Source organism: Podarcis tiliguerta (genome assembly GCF_965153285.1).
Source record: "Podarcis tiliguerta genome assembly, chromosome: 6".
NCBI lineage: Eukaryota > Metazoa > Chordata > Lepidosauria > Squamata > Lacertidae > Podarcis > Podarcis tiliguerta.
The window spans coordinates 38,636,754-38,656,873 of NC_139539.1; the positions used below are offsets into that span (position 1 = coordinate 38,636,754).

Here is a 20,120-nt window from a genome sequence, read left to right on the forward strand (position 1 = left end):
GACCATGTGGATAAGCAGCTACTGTTTGGCTGGGAGAAAGTAAGCAGCACAGTCAGAGGTCCATCTAGTGGAGATATTTTAGAAACAGGTAAAGTAAAATCCTTGAGTCAGGATTTTGCTAAAGTAACTCTGTGGAATTCTGAAGAGCAACAGTGTAAATGGACAGGAGAAGACAGGTGCAGAATTCTAGAAAAAACTTTCACTCACATCCATTGCTGCTGGGGAGATATTTTGTTAAACTGTTTAGAAGAGTAATTAAATGTTTCAGTTCTGCCTCCAAACTGTTGCTTTTCTGTGAGTGGGATTAGATCATATACTAGCAAATTTAGCTTACGGAATTTCAGTGGATTTGGTGCTCTTGTGCAATAAACCTGCTTCCACAAAACAGAAATAAAAATTAGGCTATTTCTGGTAAGGAAAGTGACAGGGAAACATGGAGTAACAATTGCTTGACACAATGTTGTTGTTGTTGTTTAGTTGTTTAGTTGTGTCCGACTCTTCGTGACGCCATGGACCACAGCACGCCAGGCACTCCTGTCTTCTACTGCCTCCTGCAATGTTACATAACCTCATAGAATTACAGAGTTGGAAGGGACCTCAAGGGCCATCTAGTCCAACCATCTGCAATAACCTCCAAAGGGTGTGCCTTCCACTGTTGAACAGCAAACCAACTGTCATTGCAAATGAATAAGAATGAATGCTCTATAAATAGGTTGCCTGGATGTGCTTTTAGTTAATGCTCACTGATGGTTTTTTAATTTCTGAAATAATCTCACCAGTGATATCTGCACTGGTGGGCCAAATCTGGACCATGGGCTGGAGTCCCCCTCCCTGCTCAGCTTAGCCAAGACCTTGTGAGTATGTGGGCTCCCGGAAAAGACCTAATCATTTTGCCCCTCTTTGCTCCTTTATACTGCTGTGCTGAGCTAAGCAAAGGTTTGGCATAGCATGTTGTCTGAACCAGGACACATGGTTAAACTAATCAAGAGCTGAAATCACATCATGGTGTAAATTCATGTCACTCATATTAATGATGATGATAATACATTTACTTTAAACAACAGCAAGAGCTATTTAATCACTTGGGAATGCTACAAAATCTTGAAACTCTGCTCTGTGCCAATAGGAAAAACTAGGGAAAGAAGTGTACATGCAAACAAACCAGACTTTTTAAATAAAAAAATCAGATGAAAGTTACACACAAAACCTCCTTCATGCTTTTCACATAAAAGCCCACAACAAAACCATTGATTGGAGCACAGGCCATCATAATACCCTTAAGGAAGACCATAGAAAGGCCAGGCAATCAATATATCAATGTAAAATAATGTTTGGTGTCAATGCCTTTGTCTTATGCTCAGTGAGGAAGAAAAAAGAATATTACCTGCAAGTGTGATAATAAATTTTTGCTTATATCATTTCATTATATGCTTATAACATTTCATCATTATTATTCTACTTTGAATGCTGTAGGTTCAGTTTCAAGACGGTGATTGATGGAGACTGAGAACTTAGTTAGGCTTGTAACCCAGATCCGTTCTGTCAGAGCTTTATACCCTTCTAAATAGTTTGCTTCTAAGGATATTAAATTTGTTCAGTTGGGCAAGCTGGCGATATACACTGAAGAATAGCTTTATAGCTTTATGTAATATGTAAAACAGACAATAAATATCAAAATATGATTTAAAAAATGCAGATCACAGGGAAACAAATCCCATAATGTAGTGGTAGCATATGAATTGGACCTAAGGCTATGTGTATTTGGAATAATGTTTACCTTGCAGTGTTAAATTTACATACACTCCCCGTAAAAACAAGACAAAAAAGCTATGGGTGCATCTCTTCAAATGGGCTCTGTTATTCATGGCAGTGCTTTTCCAGAGCCACTTGATGGCAGCATTGTTCTGCACTTGCTGTGTAATAAGAGAAGCAAAATAGTAGACAATTACCACAAATTACGAGGTGCTGAAGTGTCTTGCTGCAAGGTGTTGTCTGATACCAATCTGATTAAAGCACATTGTGTGTGGGGAAAACACCAGGATTGGGTTGAGAAGGCTGGGTAGTAGTAGTAGTACCTAGTACTACTACTACTACTAGTACCTACTAGTAGTTTAGAATGCCCTTCTTCTGGGAGCTGGTACATTACAGGTACAATATCCATAAAGGCACACTTGATAAAAATGGGTCTACATATCACATTAGTTTTATAGTTACCAATATTGCCAAGATGGAAGCAGCAAAATAAGATAAAGAATAAGATGAAGACCTTGTTCGCACCGCCTTCTGACACAGGAAGTTCTTGCATGGTGATGGAAGGGGAGGTACAAAGACTGAGTGAGATCGCTATTATTTTTCTTGGCAGCCTTATATCAACCAATCATTAACATTACCAGAGAAACAATTAGGCTTGGTCCTATCAAATCGCACAATATGGTTATTATTTATCTACCAACCTTTGAGCTAGCAAACACACTTTCCAAAGTCGGACAAAATGAAGAAAAACAAAACCAAACCACAAGAGGAGTCTAAAGGGATTAAGTGATTCAGCCCCACTGATAAAGCATCAAGGCAAACAGTTAAGCATATAGGCCAGTTGTATAAATTTAGCAACTAGTACAACTGATTACCAGTAAATCATTTAAAACTAACAAACCACAGTTGCTTTTTATAGATACTTATTATCAATTTGATATGTGGATGTTAAGAAATGAAAAGAAATATGTAGATGTTAACATATGAAGCCCAATAAACAACAATGACCAAAACGAAAGAAAGAACAAAAGGACAAAAGAAAGAAAGATGGTTTTGAAGGTAGAAAACGGATGTACTGTGGTACCTTGGGTTACAGACGCTTCAGGTTACAGACTCCACTAACCCAGAAATAGTACCTTGGGCTAAGAATTTTGCTTCAGGATGAGAACAGAAATAGTGCAGCGGTGGCACGGTGGCAGAGGGAGGCCCCATTAGCTAAAGCGGTACCTCAGGTTAAGAACAGTTTCAGGTTAAGAACGGACCTCCAGAACTAATTAAGTTCTTAACCTGAGGTACCACTGTATGGGCTATCTAGTGTCACATGCATGACTATTTGACTGCAGGACAGAACCTATGAGCATGTGTTCGGTGCAGTTAGCTCCTGACACAAATACATTCTCCTGAGGCCTAGGGGTACTGAAGGAACTTGTGCATGTAATCTCAGAGCCTCTGTCTACAATCTTTGAGATTTTCTGGAGAACAGGTAAGGTCCCTGTGGACTGGAAGCAGGCAAATAATCCTCAGGGTCCCTTCCAGCTGTACAATTCTATGAAAGTGAGCAGGGCGAGGAGCAAAAGTGGGTTAGCAAGAGACAGGACTTTTACCTTTTTACAGCAGCCGCGCAAAACCCTGATAGTTCCATACCACCCCCCCCACTATCTCCCCATCCTCCATCCATGCAAGCAAGCAAGCAAGCAAGCAAGCAAGTGGCATGGTCACAGTCCAAGGACATGCACATTCCTGCCAGGTCAAAGTGTTAAAGATTATTATGGAGCAGGGTTGATAAGATGTGTGGCAAGGGGAAAGGGGTCCTGAGGGCCAGAAAGAGAAGTCTGGAGAGATGCATTAGGAACATTGTTTTATCAGGGCTCCTGTAGGTGCAGAAGGTTCTAATTGTTTTTAAGAGAACATGAGTAAAAGCCCTCTGCAGATCTTCTCCACTCAACATGGGAAGGTTGGGTACTGAGCGGATCATGCCAAAGCATACAGGGGACATTGAAGGTGAGGCCTGTATGCATGTCTTGTCTCTCCTCCCATTCAAACATCCCATGTTCAGGTGAATGTCTAAGCACTCTCTTGACTCCTATAGGGTTTGAGCAAAGAGAGGCCTTTTCTTATCACCCACAAAGTAATTACATGAACTTCAAATTATTATGCCACCTATTTTGAACTGCCTCCTTTTTGCAGTTTAGGGGTTCACTTCAAGTTCAAGGTAATGAACCGTTTCTAATTTACTGAATGAAACTCTCCCTGGACTGGCTTACGTGAATCAGCCACAGTTCTGTTCTCTGGTATTCTAAGTGCCCAGAAAGCAGGGGAAATTTTTTGTTTCGTACTCTGACCATAGATCCTTCCTCTTCTTTTAAATCAAGAACTTCATTATATTACTGACTGCGGTGACCTGAGATGCATTAGACTAGACTTGAGGCTTCCTCTTTTTAACACACAGCTTGTTTCATTTATACTCTACTTATTGAAGACAGCAGAGTGTGAAACAGAAATTTTTAAAAGGTAGGACTGAAATCAACTTGCAGCTTCATGTGTCGTATTTAAATATTCATTCAAAAACCCCAAAATTTTCAGGTAGGTGATGCTATTATCAAACCTGCAGTTTGGAAAACCAATGTGCTCTTAATATTCATCATAAGGTAAGGATAAGTCATTTTGCGAATGATAAATTAGCAATGTAAAAAGACATTTTTTCAAACCTGTCAAGGTAGCCATTGCTTATATTGGATCCAATGTGTTTTGTTCTCTAATGCTAAATGCTGACTTTGCGATTACAGCTTTTATAACTTGCTAGGTTTGACCAGTTCTTCCAATATAGCATACTGTACAATGAGAAGTTTTAATTGCCAGGATATTTTTGTCTCCACTGAAGGTTACAGGCTGGTTGAATAAATTCTTGCAAATGGTAAAAATAGGAAAAGTGACATTTAATGAATGAATGGAGGATACTATATAAGGATCTTTTTGAGAATAAGTAGGACTTTGAATTGCTACTATTTGGAATATGCTAAAAACCTGCTGAGAATGCATATCACTTTAAAATAATGATAACAGCTTTTTCCAAAACTGCATTCCTAGGCACACTTACCGTGTTGTCAGCCTGTTGAATGGTGAGACTGATTTCTGAGTAAACGGGCACATCTTCCTGTGAGTATTTCTCCTCCAACTTTTGTGGGCAACGAAAGGTCCCATGAAAGTATGGGTGGATATATGGCCCCAGCTTTACTCTGATCCAGCAAGACAGAGCTTTGGGCACAAGCAGGGTTCTGTGCACTTGTTGCATTAAAGTGCTCAGATCTGTGCGGTCAGAAGTTTGTCTTGGCTGGAAGCTGGCAGTCAAGAATTGGGACTGAACATGAAGTTCTCAGTGTTGGATTAGGAACCATGCACACAATTGTGCACAACTGTTCCTCTCCCATTTCAAGGGAGTGGGGAGCCTTACTTGGGGAAAAGGAAGAGGGTAGCAAATGGCAGGAACTGAAGCTCCACCACAAATTCCAGAGTTTCTGAAAGGAAATAACACATTTGTGTTGGAAAAGCAGTTCCTGCAGATAGGAGTGCCCTGCCCTGCTGCCATCACCTGTGCACACTAACCTGGGAGTAAGCTGAACTGAAAAGTGGGATTGTGATTTATGCATCTAAAATACACAACAATCAGGCCTGAGTAAGATTCGTTGGAGGTTTGGAGCTATACTAATTTGCAGCCCCCCCAAACCCCACCCATGGTTCTTTATAGTACAATGATGCATCACTCTAGTTAAAGGAAGAAAAAAATGGTGCCTGTCAGTCAGTTTAGTCTTCCTTCTGTATCTTCACAACAGTTACGTGAGGGAGACTGAGCTGAGAGTTGGTGACTAGCCAAGGCAAGAACTAAGCAAATGTTCAAGAGTATTTTCTTTTTAATCTATCAAAGCTGATAAAATGTTTTTTTTTTATTTGTGTTTTGCTGAGTGTTATAAGACCCCATAGGCTCTGAATATTTTTTGTAGTCCATAAAAGCTAATGCCATGATGAAATTGATAGTCTTTAAAATACCACAAAACTTATTTTGTGGTACCATATGTTATGCATCCATGTATACATTCGTGGGGCAAAAATGTGAACAAACAAGTTTAGTTTGGGCCCCAGAAAGGAAGCTGCGAAAGGAGCTGTGTGACTCCATTTGGTTTTGAAGTCATACTTAACCATTGAATTTTGGGGTAACACAGTGCTGATCTGGTTAAATTCTCTGACCCTAGCTTGGGGGACACAATGCACTGTTAGAACTAAATGCTTATTTCATTTTTGGTCCTATTTTATCCCCCACGTCCTTTGCAGAAGCAAGAAAGCTGACAACCCCATCTATCTTCTTCATCATGGGCATGGATGTGTGTGCTTGTGAAATGTACAAATTCTACTGTCTTCAAGTGAAGACACTTGAAGCAGCAACTTCTTAAAATGAAACACACAAACAAACTAAAAAGGGGATTTTAACATGCATGAGGAAGTTCTCCAACTGTCCAGAGCTTGCAGCCACACACATGAACATTATCTTTATTCAGAGTCACTGCTGCTGACAAATTTACCCAGAAATTCCAGAAAGAAGCAAAATAGGGAAAGGGAAAGGGAGTTGTCAGCAGGCTTGGGGGGAGAAAACACTTTAGGGGGGCTGCTTTATTCTGCAGAAAACATTTCATTTTTTTCACCTGTAACAGCAAATATGAATGCTAGATATATTTCACAGATGACCGGCCTTCTTGAACTACGTATGTAATTGTGTGTGTGAATATATATATATATATATATATATATATATATATATATTTCTCTTTTACACTTCAATATCTTTAATAAATGTAATGATTTTTTAAAAAACCCTTCATATTTCTGCCAGGTTTTGTAGGGGTATTAAGAGCCTGTCCTACTCCTTGCATCCAGTTTAGATGTTTAATTTTGAATAAATCTGAAATCAAGCACAATGATGAATACCTTTATTTTTTTCCTCGTTCTCATTCACGGTGAGTAGACAAAAGTTGTGTCATCTTCAATAAGTTTGATAAGTTTGTGTCAGGGTTGGGGTTCATAACAACTATCCTCCTTCTGGTCTATCTTTGGCACTTCTGTGTTTTCTGCTTGCTCCTTCAAGAACAAATCTTTAGTCCAATATAGCTAGTAAATTGTCATTTCTCCACTCTTTCACTCTCTTTGCAGCCAGTTTCATATATGCTTAAGATATACTTTGGCTTTAAATTTATAAAATCAAAAAATGCAAACACAACAACAAAAATAACAACAACCAGAGTTACTCTATTGGTAACTTGGAAACTTTCTGTACACTTAATAATATTAAAGTTCATATTTAAGTCTCTTTTCCATAGTCTGAGGAAAGGATTAAATAAATTTGCTGCAGGTGCACCTGATTTATATAGGAGGTTTCCCCAGCCACTCTGGGGGCTTACAACATATCTAAAAACATAATAAAAACATTAATACAGTAATACAGTTCAGGTCTGGTCTGTAGAAGGACTGCTTCAGAGCTCAAGGCTGCCAAACAGGTCTAGCTTTGTTCAGTAGTTGGTTAAGTATAAGCAATTTGTCAACATAGGAATATATATATATATATATATATAGTCGAGTAGCACCTTAGAGACCAACTAAGTTTGTTCTTGGTAGAAACTCTCATGTGCATGCACACTTCTTCAGATAAGAACTCATAGTTTGAGACCCTTCTGAAAAAATAATATTTTGTTCCATAGCCACTTGAAGGTAACAGGACACAGGTAGTGTCTAGTACAGTCAAATCAAGGCTAGCCAGGGTAGAGAAAGTCAAATTACAGCTGGCAAATCAGATTAAGGTTATTCTATACAGAGAGCAGAGGAAAAACAGGACCTTGGATAGCTCCAAATGAATTGATGCTACAAAACCCTGCTGAAGCTTTATGTAGAATGGAAAAGTTTGTAGGGTGGTTGGTTCTACTTTCCTGGAGGATCTGGCTAAGTTTTTGATGGACTTTGACCTGATTTTACAGTATTTGACTCCTACATGCTGGGGAAACCTCCAAGGGTGAGTCCAAGCATGGTTCCCGGGCTGTATCCCCTGACTGGGAGGTTCCCTAATATACTACCAACAGTTATCCACCCAAATCTCATCCTTATTGGTGTCCTCTGTTGTGCACTGCAAGGGTCAGGGGCCATTTGGTAAACAGGGCTTAGCTTTCTCCCCCACCCCTTCTCTGGCGATGGTGTCGTCCAACTGTGTCTGTGTGGCCTGAACCTGAAGTTGGGGTCATACTAAGACTGTCTGAGGAAAAGGTTGGAGTTGGAGGATGTCTTGGGAGCTGTGCAGTACCTGGGTTTCCTCAAAACCAAATACGGAACTAGTATCTATTAGTGTGTGAAAGCTGTGAATCTCCACCCATGCGCAACCTGTATATACGTGTAAATAAATCATGTGTCACAAAGCATAGTAAGTCTCCAGTAACCCAACTGCAACTTGGATACATGCTATACCCTTGGAGTTATCACTGTTCAGAGGATTGTGTAAGAGTATGTTCCTTACTGGGAACCATCAATGCTTCAAATGATTAACCAATTAGCAAAATATAAACATTACCAAAGCTTTGTTGGGATACTAATTCCTTGTTCAGATAGTGAATGAAGTGTGAATTAAATTACACTTTAATAAGCAATCATACCATTCATTGCAGTCCTGAGCTCTTCCCCATTGTGTCCCACCCATTCTAAAAATATACCTGGTAGCAGTGGCAAATTTGACCCTCAGGACTGTAGCAGCATACCGCTTGCAATGATACATGCGAGATACAATTCCCATCGATCCTTAATAGGGTCAGCAGGATCAATGGGAACAGCTTCTCACATGGAGCGACATCTCTTCCCAATCCATTCAAATCACTCCCAGCCTGGTTCAAAGGGGGCTTGAATCGCTCCATGACCCTATATAAATTGTCTTATTGCTTGAATAATGTGTTGATAGCTTTTGTACCCTTATTTAAAACAGTTTCAGGAACATTATATGCCCCAAGGCTGCTGATAAGCCATGCTGGAAGATCAGTGACAATCAAGTGCTACTATGAAACCACATCAGCCAATAGACACGGCAGAAAATACTGGTGCAAGGAGTCAACCAACCGTCACTCTTGCCAGACTATCATTTCAACTAACAATTTCATTCACAAAGACTATGAAGGAAGAGTGTCAATGCATGATAGCCCTCAAAGTGGGATTTTGCAAGTGACAATGACACAGCTGGTGAAGACAGACTCCAGTAATTACAGATGTGGCATTGGCAACAAAAATGCTTATGGTTTTTATGCTGGAGTGAATCTAACCATTTGGGAAGGTAAGCAAGCTGTTGGAATCCAAACAACTTTTTTCAAAAACTGAAGGGCTATTTTAACAATTTGTTTTGTTTCTGGGGTCTGCTTTTTCAGTTGCCTTGATGGGATAATTTTGCCTGCTTTTTCGTTTTTTGGCTGTGTAGGGTGTGTGTTTTGTCTCTGTTGGTCTGTGTTTTAGTCTGTGTGTATTGGTGCTGTGCATGGGGTTTTTGGGGGTAGAGGGAGGAGAAGGATCTGAGGATTGCTTCTTTGTTTTTCTTTTAAATGGGTATTTTGTGTATCCACAACAGGTTTTTCCAAAACTCTTTGGAAGGCAGTTGCTTTGCCACCTATTCTCTAAACAAACCAAATCCAAAAGTGCTATTAGGGATATCCTGGTTTAGAAAAAGCAAAACAAATATATATTTGGGTAAAATTCTATGCTAAGAAGTTAGTTCAAAAGACTTCTTGGCAGAAATCAGAGATTCAGATCAATCACTTTCCAGTTCTGCTTTTGCCTCACTTTTCTCTATTAACCTTCAATAATCATGGCTCTTTAAGCTCTCTCATATCTGTACTCTAATGTGGAGCCATTATCTATAGATACAGTTTTCCATTTACAGTTGTTCAAAGGGCTAATAACCCACCTGAAAAATGTAGAGGCAAACAAGGCTTTCAATAAATTGCTAGGTGGATGAGGACAAGCCCAGCTATTGCATGTATTTGGGTTGCTTAGATGTTTTAAATGAGAAAGTCTGTTTACATTTTGCGCCTGCTTGATTGTTGTTTTATAATTAATAATTTAATTCCTGCCCTGTCCTTTCTTACAAAGGAGTCCAGGGTGGCAAACAGCAAACTAGCAAAACAATACAATTACATTAAAAAAATTTAAACATTTTAAAACAGGCACATATCCTCACAGCTAATGATCTTAAGGAACAGCGTCTTTCAGTCACCAAATGCCAAGGTGAACTGCAACATTTTTAAATTCTTCCTCAATGTTAATAATGAAAGAGACAGATATGCTTGACCAGGGAGGGCATTCAGCAAATGGGACTCAGCCTCTGAGGAGACCCTATCATGGGTCGGTGTGAACTGTACATCATCCAACAGAAACACCACCAACCGGTCCTCTCCTGCTGATTGTACCAATGATGTGCCAATATCATTGATATTGGTAGAGGTGCCCTTGATTTCTTCTCTTTCTCTAGTAAATCACCTTTTTATATTTTCATATACATGCACTATTGGCTGTAGTAGGTAGTAATGATTCTTTGAAAAATTGTTTAAGACTGGCGGGGGGGGGGGGAGATAGTAATAAATGCTTTGATTTATTTTCTCCAAACAGGTCCAAATATGCCAAAATCACCTGAAATACTTTGGGGTAAAGTGAGAGGGTCAGTGATGATCCAATGCCCAGTGGAAACTGCCAAGTCAAGCATGAGGAGATCCTTTTGTAAGATGAGGAGATCTGGCTGTTCTCTCATAGCAGATACTAGCATGAATAAGGGAAAACAGCAAGAAGGAAGGATTGTTTTTACTGCTGGAAATAGCTCAGAAACTTTCAAAGTCTTCATAAACAAACTGAGAAAAGAAGATTCAGGAATGTATAAATGTGGAACAGGAACGTCTGATGACAATGCAAGCTCAAGCATCATACAACTGGAGGTCACAGAAGGTAAGCAGAGAAGTAAAATGACAAAATCACAAATGTCATAATGGCCCTATGAGCTGGTGGGTATGCATATACTCCCTCTGCAAATATGGGAGATAATCCTCTTCAGAGCTTCAGTGATCCTTGGGCATGGGATTGGTTTTGGGGGATGCAGAATGCCTTGCTCCTCTCCTTGCTAGCCCCAACCCAAAGCAGTAGGAAGTTCATTTTTCAAATTTTCTTTCCTTCTACCTCCACTTCTAAGCCAGGCTGACTGAGGGCTTGTTTCTGCTGTCACTTTTCTGGTCCAATTAGTGACACTAAAAGTCTTCTATAAAACCAAGCTGCCCACGAAAGAGTGTGCTGGCAGAACTAGACACACAGTTTTGCAAAAATGTTTCCTCAAGTATTATTATTTCTAAAAGCATTTCTTTTAAAGCAATTACAAAATCACAATGCTTCTGGAAACCACCTGCCTAAAGGGGTTGTAAAATGCAAAAGAACATTCCTTGCCAAAACATTTAGCTTTTCCTTATCTTAGCAGCTCATCTGATAAACTCGTCAAGTCTAGACACTTCCACTGTATAGGGAATCACATATTAATCACAGCTTATTAAGTGAAGTCTAGCTTCAATTGACGTATTCTACATGACCTTATATGGAGACATCCCTTTCTGCTGGTACCCAATACATTTTTGGAAATTGCTAAATTCTTTTTCACAAGCTTCTCTCATGGTAAGAAGTCCCACAGTATCTGTGCAACCGAAAAGCTAGGGGCTGGGGCAGGCAAGCAAGGAGGCACTGAGCAGGTTGCAGCACTAAAAGTGGTCCAAGACCTACTGTTTAAGACTGCTCTAATCCTATAGGCTTGAAACCACTTCCATGTGTCTGACTGTTGGTAATGTTCCTGCCCTGAGCAGTGTGGATATACCCAGAGGAAGTTGAGGAGTCACAGACCTTGCCTGAGCATATACTCTTTTCATGTAAACCCACCACACGGGGCTCTCAGTTGAAAGAGGCTGCTACTGAATAAAATCCCTTGCCTTTCTGTGTGTGGCTAAATCTGTTAGAACAGGAAGGGCCCTTTCTAAGAGAAGTTGTCCCTCCGGTGAGCTGTTGCCATGATACCTGTGCTCTGCTTTCTCAATCAGGGTTCTATGGGAACATGAGGCATGTATGATAGCACGTGGTTCCTGGCAGGTGTGCAGAGGTGCACTTGAATATGATATGGGGGGAGGGGAGGGCAAGTAAGCCCCACCCCATATAATAGATCACAAGATGCAGTGCTTGCACACCACTTTATCACCTTTTATCCTTGGCTGCTCTACTTTGAATGGTGAATATTTTATTGGGGAGGAGGGGCGAAGGGAACTTGGCCCCTAGGAGTTATTATTATTTATTGAATTTATATACCGCCCTATATCCGGAGGTCTCAGAGCGGTTCACAGAATAAAATCAAAATATTAAACCACAAAATACATAATTGAAATAAAAACAATAGCCCAATAACACCCCTCCCCCAAACCCCCACATTTTAAAAGGGCATAGGATGTCAATCAAATCAGCCAAGTTAAAAAGGAACATATTTGCCTGGCGCCTAAAGGTGTATAATGAAAGTGTCAGGCGAAGAGTTGGCTCTTAGGTAGGGTGCATGTGTGTTGGGGAGGTGGTGCATTTTAAAAATGAATGTATAAATGATTCCCTGTGCATGGGCGACTAGATTTTAGGAAGGAAGGAAGGCTATAACTTTCTCCATGACCTCCCTTTTTAATGTGGAAGGCTGGGCTGTCCCACCCATGTGGCAGACTGAGGAAACTGTCTTGGGTGGTGGAACTCTAAGTGGCGGCACCCCCACGTCCACCCTGCCACCTCATGAGATCTTTCTGGAACCCGCTGCCACCGCCACTTCACAGGCGCTGCCACGCAACCCAGGTAAGAGAGGATTTGGTGGTTGCAGGCGCCTTTGGTGGCAGGGCAGTGGCGGGATGGGGTGGCAAAATGGGAAAGGAGATTATAGATAGATAGGCAGATCGATACACAATGTGTGATCAGGTGAGATTCCCCACATTCCCTGTAGTCTGAAGTGGTATAGCTCAAACATATATTACTATCTTAATAAGGCACCATTACTTCACCCTAGGGGTACTTTTTGTAGCATTGCCCTTTATGCCTGCACAGTGAATCACATGCAGACATCCAATCTGGGGTCCCACTATAGCATAAAGCTCAATTCTAAGTGGATTCCAGGTGGTGAGATAGGTTGCTATGTGAAGGTCTGGCCCAATACATTTTGCTACATGGGACAAAAGACAGGATGGTTCCTTCACCTTTTGATGCACAGAAGGCAACTTGGCCTGCAGTTGGATGTTATTTCAATTCTGTCAACTGCAGAACATCACTCAGTGCTTCTGAGAGGATTAGGTTGATCATGGGGGTGCAGGATAGGACACACACAACCAGAAGGGTACAGCCAATAGGGTTTAAGAGAAACAGCTAGTGGGTTGCTGCCGCCTCCTAGCACCTGCTGCCTGAGGCAGCTGTCTCACTCTGCCTAATAAAGCTGGCCCTGATGAAGTGAAACCACTGGCAGCTGTTGCATCATGATAAAGGTGGTGGATATCCCTCTTTCTGGTCAATGCTAGGTGGAACAGGACAGTGCTGCTGCCTCATACAACTGTACAGTTTCTGAGTTGATAGCATCTCTGGAACTGATGCTGCTGGCATCAGAAGGGCCAACTCTCCATGTACCAACTGTGCAGCATCTTCCATGGTACTGGCTGCAGAGCCTCCACTTACTCGACTGCCTCCTGGAGTCAAAAGGTAAAGGTGAGAAGGACCCAGTTCCTACATTGCCATGCTGCAGCCTCTTTCAGCTTCATCCAGCAAAGCCTTGGCCATTGTTCTTCTGACAACTCCTTCTGAATTCCAGTTAATAGCACTGAAATACAGTTCCCATAATCCCCACTCAACATGATCAATGATCGGGGCCAGCGGATGGGAGTTGTGGTTCAGCAACATCTGTGGGGCTACAAGCTGGCCACCCCTGGTGTAGGAACATTCAAGAGCATCTTGATTTTCAATGATCCTCAATTACAGAATCTTTTTCCTCCTAACAGAATTGGTTTTCTTCAATATCGTAAATGATACGGCAACCACATATGAGCCACAAACAATCTGGACATACCCCCAAAGTTATGTGACAGCTACAAATGAAGTTTACAAGGAAAGGTAAAGTTAGAAAATGTCTTGTCTAGTTTAAGCACATTCTCATGCTCAGTGGCATCCAGCCATTTCCCTAAAATTTAAGTTTAAAAAAATGTCATCCAACCAGTCTGAAAAATAGGCGCCAGCACTTCCAGAGGGTAGTTTAGCAGCTGATGCCAAGGAAAGAATGAGAAACTGATCCAAACTAACGTGCTGAATCTTCCAGTTAAAATACTAGCATGTGTAAATGGGGGAGAGCTGCTAGTGTTCTGCACACTTAATATATGAACTGCAGTTTCCCAGAATAGCCAGTCGAATGCTTAGAAAGGAAACGTTGAAAAAGAATTATGCGTTGCAAGAAATAAGAATGAGCCAGTAGATGGCACTCCTTTCACTGGTGTTAAGACTTATTACACTGCTACAAATGTTACTTCAAACAAAAAACAAACAAAATGCAAGTCTATAGAAAAAGTAGAGACAATTGATGAACTGATGGGTGGGGAGGGTGCGATTTTGTAGACTGGGCAGAAATCAGAGCAATCATCAAAAGGGTGGGGAGGGAGTGGTAAATGTTTGTGTGTCCTGTGCGTCTCTCTCTCTCTCTCTCTCTCTCTCTCTCTCTCTCTCTCTCTCTCTCTCTCACTGTGTGTGATTGGTGGTTACACCGACTTTTTGCCACACCTTCTGTTAGATTGAAGTCTCTGAAGACCAAGGGTGACTGTGGCTCTATTGTAAAGGGCAAAACATGCCAATTCCCACCACAACACAAGGGTAACTTTGAACTCTTTTGCCCCAAGTCCTAAAGGTAACAAGGATCTTTAGCACACCAGACTATCTCTTATCTCCAGTGCTTTTTTCCTGGGGGTACGCAGGGGTATGCATACCCCTAAACATTTTGTGAATCTAAATTTGGTCTCATTGAGGGGCAGTATTTCAATATGAGTAGGAAAATGAGATAACCCCTAAGTATTTTTTTTAAGTAAAAAAGCACTCCTTCTCTCCAGAAATAACCTGGTGAGCTATGTTTGGGACTCTTGTTATCATGAGATGCCCTCAGAATGCTTTTAACCAAGTATTTTAACTAGCTAGTAATGCTTAAGGCATCTGTAGGGTAAGGGCCCTGTCTGTGGACCCCACCACCTTTCTCTCACCAAGGTGAACTCCTGAACTCCTTTTGATCCCCCTGGGTGATGCTCCTTTGAGGCATTGCTTGCCAGCTTCTACCACCTTCTGATCTGCCTTTACTTCCTCTCTCCTCTACTTATTCAATCTCCCCTATCTTCTTGTCTCCCTTTTATCCTGGGCTGCTCAACTTCTCCTCCTCTGCCTCTTGTCCTTACTATTTCCTGCTTTTTCTTCACAATTTCCCTTACCTTGGGACCTGCTATTGATATGCTACCATTTACCAATTTATCATCTGGCTTGGGGGGTTTCCATCTTCACCGGAGTGTTGCCCCACCCTGTCCTTTACAGTCTGCCTGACTTACCTTCCAGGCAGGCAGCAGAACCATTGGAGTGATGAAGAAACTGGCACTCCCAGCACCAAGGTTTCACCCCAATCAACTCTGCACTTTTTATAAATGATATTGATATCTTTTTCATTGTGATGCTTGCAATAAGATAATTTTGCTTGGACCATAAGGAGAAAAAGTAAAATAAATATCCACCCCACCCTGTACAAAAGATGAATGCCATTGCTATTTAGGCCTTCTACTTCTCTCTCACAATTGCTTCCTGAGCCATTCCTGTTTCCCTGTTGACATCCTCTTGGTCTGTTACTTGAGATTTTGGCTCCTGTCTTCCCTCTGACCCATGATGGCAACTTCGTGGTCTAATGTTTGGGCTGCTAACTTGTATGAGCTGCTCCTGATCCCTGCACTGGCACCAAAAGAGACAGATGTGTAACAGACATTCACCAGCCACTGGGGAAGTAAAAGTTTACACATGATGACAAGCAAAAAAACCAAAAACCAAAACCAAAACAAAAAGGTCTTTTTTGTACTATGTCTATTTTTAGATTGTCTGAAACTGAACTAAATCTACTTCCAATTGTGATACCAATTTTGCTTGGATTTCTTGTTCTGGCTGCAGCTGTTATCATTGTATTTCTTAAGATAAGGAAGCGAAAGAAGGATGGTAAGCAAAGCCGTCTATTCTCTTGGTGCTTTTGTGCATTTGGTTCTTGTTGGGGCAGCAGAATATGGCACAAGACAGCCCTTGCTGGCATCATGTTCAGTTTTCATTCACAATGGATGCAGGTTGGCTAGATCTTGCTGGTCCAAAGTGCGTCTGATTTAAGCTGGAGCATTTGTCCATGTACCCATTATATCAATGCACTTGAATCACCAACAGTACTGTAAGAGCCTATTCTTTCCTTAGAAGTAAGCCCTACTGAGCTCAATGAGGCTTAATCCCAGGTAAGCAGGTATAAGATTGCAACCTAAGTGCTAAAAACATAATTTCTACAAGGTATATAAGGAAACAGCAGAAGGGCAAGAACATGTTTCTTGAAGGCCTGGCAGCATAAGACTTTAACCTTAGAAAAATGAGGCGAAAGTAGCAACATGGGCCTTATAAGTGACAGTGTTTTAAAGCTGGGTTTTAAAGCCACTACCAAAAAGGTCTTCTCTCAGCCAGGACAAGCACCTGGAGGAAGCTCTCAGCAAAATGTCCTCAGTTCCTGAGGACACTAGCGCAGCAGAATTCATTCTCTAAGGTATCCTGGTCCCAAGCCATGTGGAGCTTTAACAACAGTACCTTGACTTTAGCTCTGAAACAAATGGGCAGGCAGTTCTCTCAGTACTGGCACAATATGGCCTGTAAAACTACCCCCAAATAGTGATTGTGCAGTTGTATATTATTGGACCTGCTGAATTTTCCAAACCTGCTATGCAGTAGTCTAATCTAGAAGTTACCACCATGGCATCTATGATAGGTGCAAACTCTCCCTTTTCCAGAAGAGGGTGCAGCTGGCAAATCAATAGAAACTGGGGGGGGGGGGAGGAATTATCTAGTTATCAAGGAGCAGTACTGGCTTCAAGAATGCTCCTCTGCCCCAAATCTTGTGTACCTGGTTCTTACAGGGAATGTGATCCTATTCAGAAAAGGCAGTGCACCCACCACTCCTGGTTTCTTAGGTCTCCTATTTTCAGGAAGTAGTGCGACCTATCTGGTGAGGGCCCAAGTTGTCCATGATTTTTGTCAGAAGCAATAGTGGTATGTGATGGACCCAGAGCACCATCAGTGGTGGTGGTGTGACATTTGCCAGGACAGGATGGGTGGGGGCAAAGCATTGCTTTGAAGATGTTCAAAGCACAAGCTATTTGCACATGAATATTATTTTGCCCACTGGCTTCTCTGGGACAACTCTCACTGCCAAATCTAGTAAACCTGCATAACATATTGAAACATCAATTTATTTTGAGACTAGTGGTATGTCTTCTTAGCCACAGAAGTTACCCCAGTAGTCAATGGATGAAAATGTAATTATCTGTTGGGTTTTTACCAAAAGCTTCAAATGACATTCCTGCAAGAAACCCCGAAGGAGCAATAGCACTGGCTGGCCAACATTGTTCAGGAGAACGATCCATGGAAGAGCAAATAGGCTCAGCGGATGAACAAGAATCTGCCCTAGACCCTGACAAAGGTATGTGTTCTTTCTGCTTCTGTGACTTAAATTTCCTTTCTTAGATGAATATCAATAATATTAACCTCCTTCTCAAAATGTTGGCCACAATCCATTTCACAATTGTGTGCAATGGGCTTCTTCCTTCCTTCCTTCCTTCCTTCCTTCCTTCCTTCCTTCCTTCCTTCTTTCTTTCTTTCTTTCTTTCTTTCTTTCTTTCTTTCTTTCTTTCTTTCTTTCTTTCTTTCTCATTGTTTCTGCATGCAAAGAAATATGTGAGGGGCAGTGATGGAACACCCCCTTTTATTGTGTTTTATTTATTGAGTCTGAGGGTGACGGTTTGAAGCAGAGAGTCTTCCCTCCTCTATGCATGGAGATTCCCTGTGGGATTTAGAACCTTGCAAAATCACAGTTTAATAGTTCTGGTGCATGGCTCCCATCTGTTTAAACCCTTTTGCCCTCATTTTCAATATCTTTTGTAATAAGGAGGTTCTGATGTAATTACTGGATGACTAAATTTTTTTAAAAAGAAGAAGCTATGAACAGCAAGCTTTATTATGTTGAACCGATTAATATAGTACAGTTCTTTGGTGTCTTACATTAATTTAAAGCTACTGCTTTGCATGGGGTTGTTATGATAGGATACTATTAATGCTCAAATGGTATTAAAGTTTCTCGTGGCTGTAGAATGTTGAAATCTGGAGTCAGGGTATATTGATCACATGGAAACTACTGAATAAAATAGCAAAAATGAGGCTGAGGTGGGTTTTTTTTTTAAAAAAATCTTTGCAGAGTTGGTGGTTGTCAAGCCATCCTGTTTTGGACCATGTTCAAGTACTTTAGAGACAAGGACATAAAAGTGGTTCCAAATAATTTAGCTTCTATGATATAACCTAATATTCCTCTCTCTCTCTCTCTCTTTTTTAGTTGAGGTCCCAGTTGAAAATGAATATTCCTTGCTCAGCCATGGGGCAAATCCCGAAGACTTGAGAGAAACTGATTGACTGCCTTTTCAAATGAGGTTGCATATAGTTAACAGAGAATTTTGAAAGCTTTCATTATGTAATCTATTCTATGTCTAAGCAGCAGTCATTCTGCATTATATTGTCCCCTTCTGATATTGACATAAAATTATATCAGAAATACAATGTGAGGTACACCTCTTATTAGTTTTAAAGTAATCACCAGGACCTAGACACCTATAAGGCTTCTAATTCTGTGAATTAGAATGAGTCTTTGCAGAAATCATGGTCTGGCGGCACGGCGGCAATGGGAGGCCCCATTAGCTAAAGTGGTGCTTCAGGTTAAGAACAGTTTCAGGTTAAGAACGGATTTCTGGAACGAATTAAGCACAGTGGTACCTCGGGTTAATTCGTTCCGGAGGTCTATTCTTAACCTGAAGCACCACTTTAGCTAATGGGGCCTTCCGCTGCCGTCGCTCCGAGGCCACACAATTTCTGTTCTCATCCTGAAGCAAAGTTCTTAACTCGAGGTACTATTTCTGGGTTAGTGGAGTCTGTAACCTGAAGCGTCTGTAACCTGAAGCATATGTAACCCGAGGTACCACTGTACTTAACCCGAGGTACCACTGTATGAATTTTGTATTGAGAGAGGTGATGTCAGGAGCCAGAGTCAAACATAGGTCAGCAATAAAAAACATGGTGTCAGTGTTTCTTTGTTCAAAGAAACCAAAACAGTGCAGGCCTAGTGACCCCAGCAACTCTTCCCAGCAGGTCTTGCTCCGATGAGGCAGTTGCGAGAATTGAAGGTCCCCACCTTCCCACTGCTCTCAAAGACACCTCCTTTCCAGGGTGTTTCCCAAGCAGTCACAAATGACACCTGCACACAACCAATCTCTGCTCTTTTCATTTCTCTCTGTGTTCTAGGAGACCAGGGCAGAGGAAAGCTGGTTGCAGCAGGAAAGGGAGACTCCCTGGATTCTTCAGCAGCCTGTCTCAACTCTGCCTCTTTGGCCAACCTCCTCTCCAGCTTCTGCTTCAGCCTTGGAGTCTGAACCGCTCTCTGCCACAGCTTCTTCCTGCTCATTAAACCCAGTTACCTCTTCTGCTTCTGATACTTCCTCCTCCTCCGATTCTGCTCTTTCTTCTGCCTCCAGCCACCCATTGTCATCCCACCCCCACTCCCCTAGCTCTGAGCCTTCTTCCCCTGAGCGTTTCCTTTGGCTTTCCCCCAGCTGGTGCCCCCCCCCCCTTTGCATCCAGTCAGTCCATCACAAGTGACCACAAAATTATTTGGTTAACTGAGTTTCATGTGGTGGCTTTGTTGCTCAAATGCAAATAGTGAGAGCTGATGTAGAAGAGCTGTGGTTCAGTGGCAGAGCGCATGCTTTGCATGAAACAGATTTCAAGCCATTTCCCTGGCATTTCCAGATATGATTGGGAGAGACTCCCTGTCTAAAACCGCTTTGAGGTTTTGTTTTTATAATAATATAAAATATCCTTTTATATATAAGTATATAATTTTTATGAAATAAATAAATAAAACTCCCGGGAGCCAGTGCTTTCCAGTGGACAATAATGAGTTACCGGTAGATGATTTT

General features: G+C 41.4%; 1 protein-coding gene across 2 annotated transcripts; it reads left to right on the forward strand.

The window, feature by feature from the left end:
- The first annotated feature begins 4,254 nt into the window (after positions 1–4,254).
- LOC310679459 (polymeric immunoglobulin receptor-like) lies at positions 4,255–18,775 on the forward strand. Of its 2 annotated transcripts, none has more exons than XM_083444670.1 (9): positions 4,255–4,400; positions 6,635–6,758; positions 8,759–9,100; positions 10,426–10,755; positions 12,511–12,663; positions 13,848–13,959; positions 15,953–16,071; positions 17,447–17,581; positions 18,488–18,775. In XM_083444670.1, the coding sequence occupies exons 2-9, from the start codon at positions 6,719–6,721 to the stop codon at positions 18,562–18,564; spliced, it is 1,308 nt and encodes a 435-aa protein (XP_083300796.1). In that variant the 5' UTR covers positions 4,255–4,400; positions 6,635–6,718; the 3' UTR covers positions 18,565–18,775. The 2 variants fall into 2 exon arrangements, with proteins under 2 accessions (XP_083300796.1, XP_083300797.1); XM_083444671.1 differs by lacking the exon at positions 4,255–4,400 and adding an exon at positions 4,783–4,908.
- The last annotated feature ends 1,345 nt before the right edge of the window (positions 18,776–20,120 follow it).

Coding starts and splice junctions, on each gene's coding strand:
- LOC310679459 (XM_083444670.1), top strand. CDS start 6,719: ATGATGAATACCTTTATTTTTTTCCTCGTTCTCATTCACG. Junction 13,960..15,952: donor AATGAAGTTTACAAGGAAAG/GTAAAGTTAGAA, acceptor GTCTATTTTTAG/ATTGTCTGAAACTGAACTAA. Junction 17,582..18,487: donor TGCCCTAGACCCTGACAAAG/GTATGTGTTCTT, acceptor TCTCTTTTTTAG/TTGAGGTCCCAGTTGAAAAT.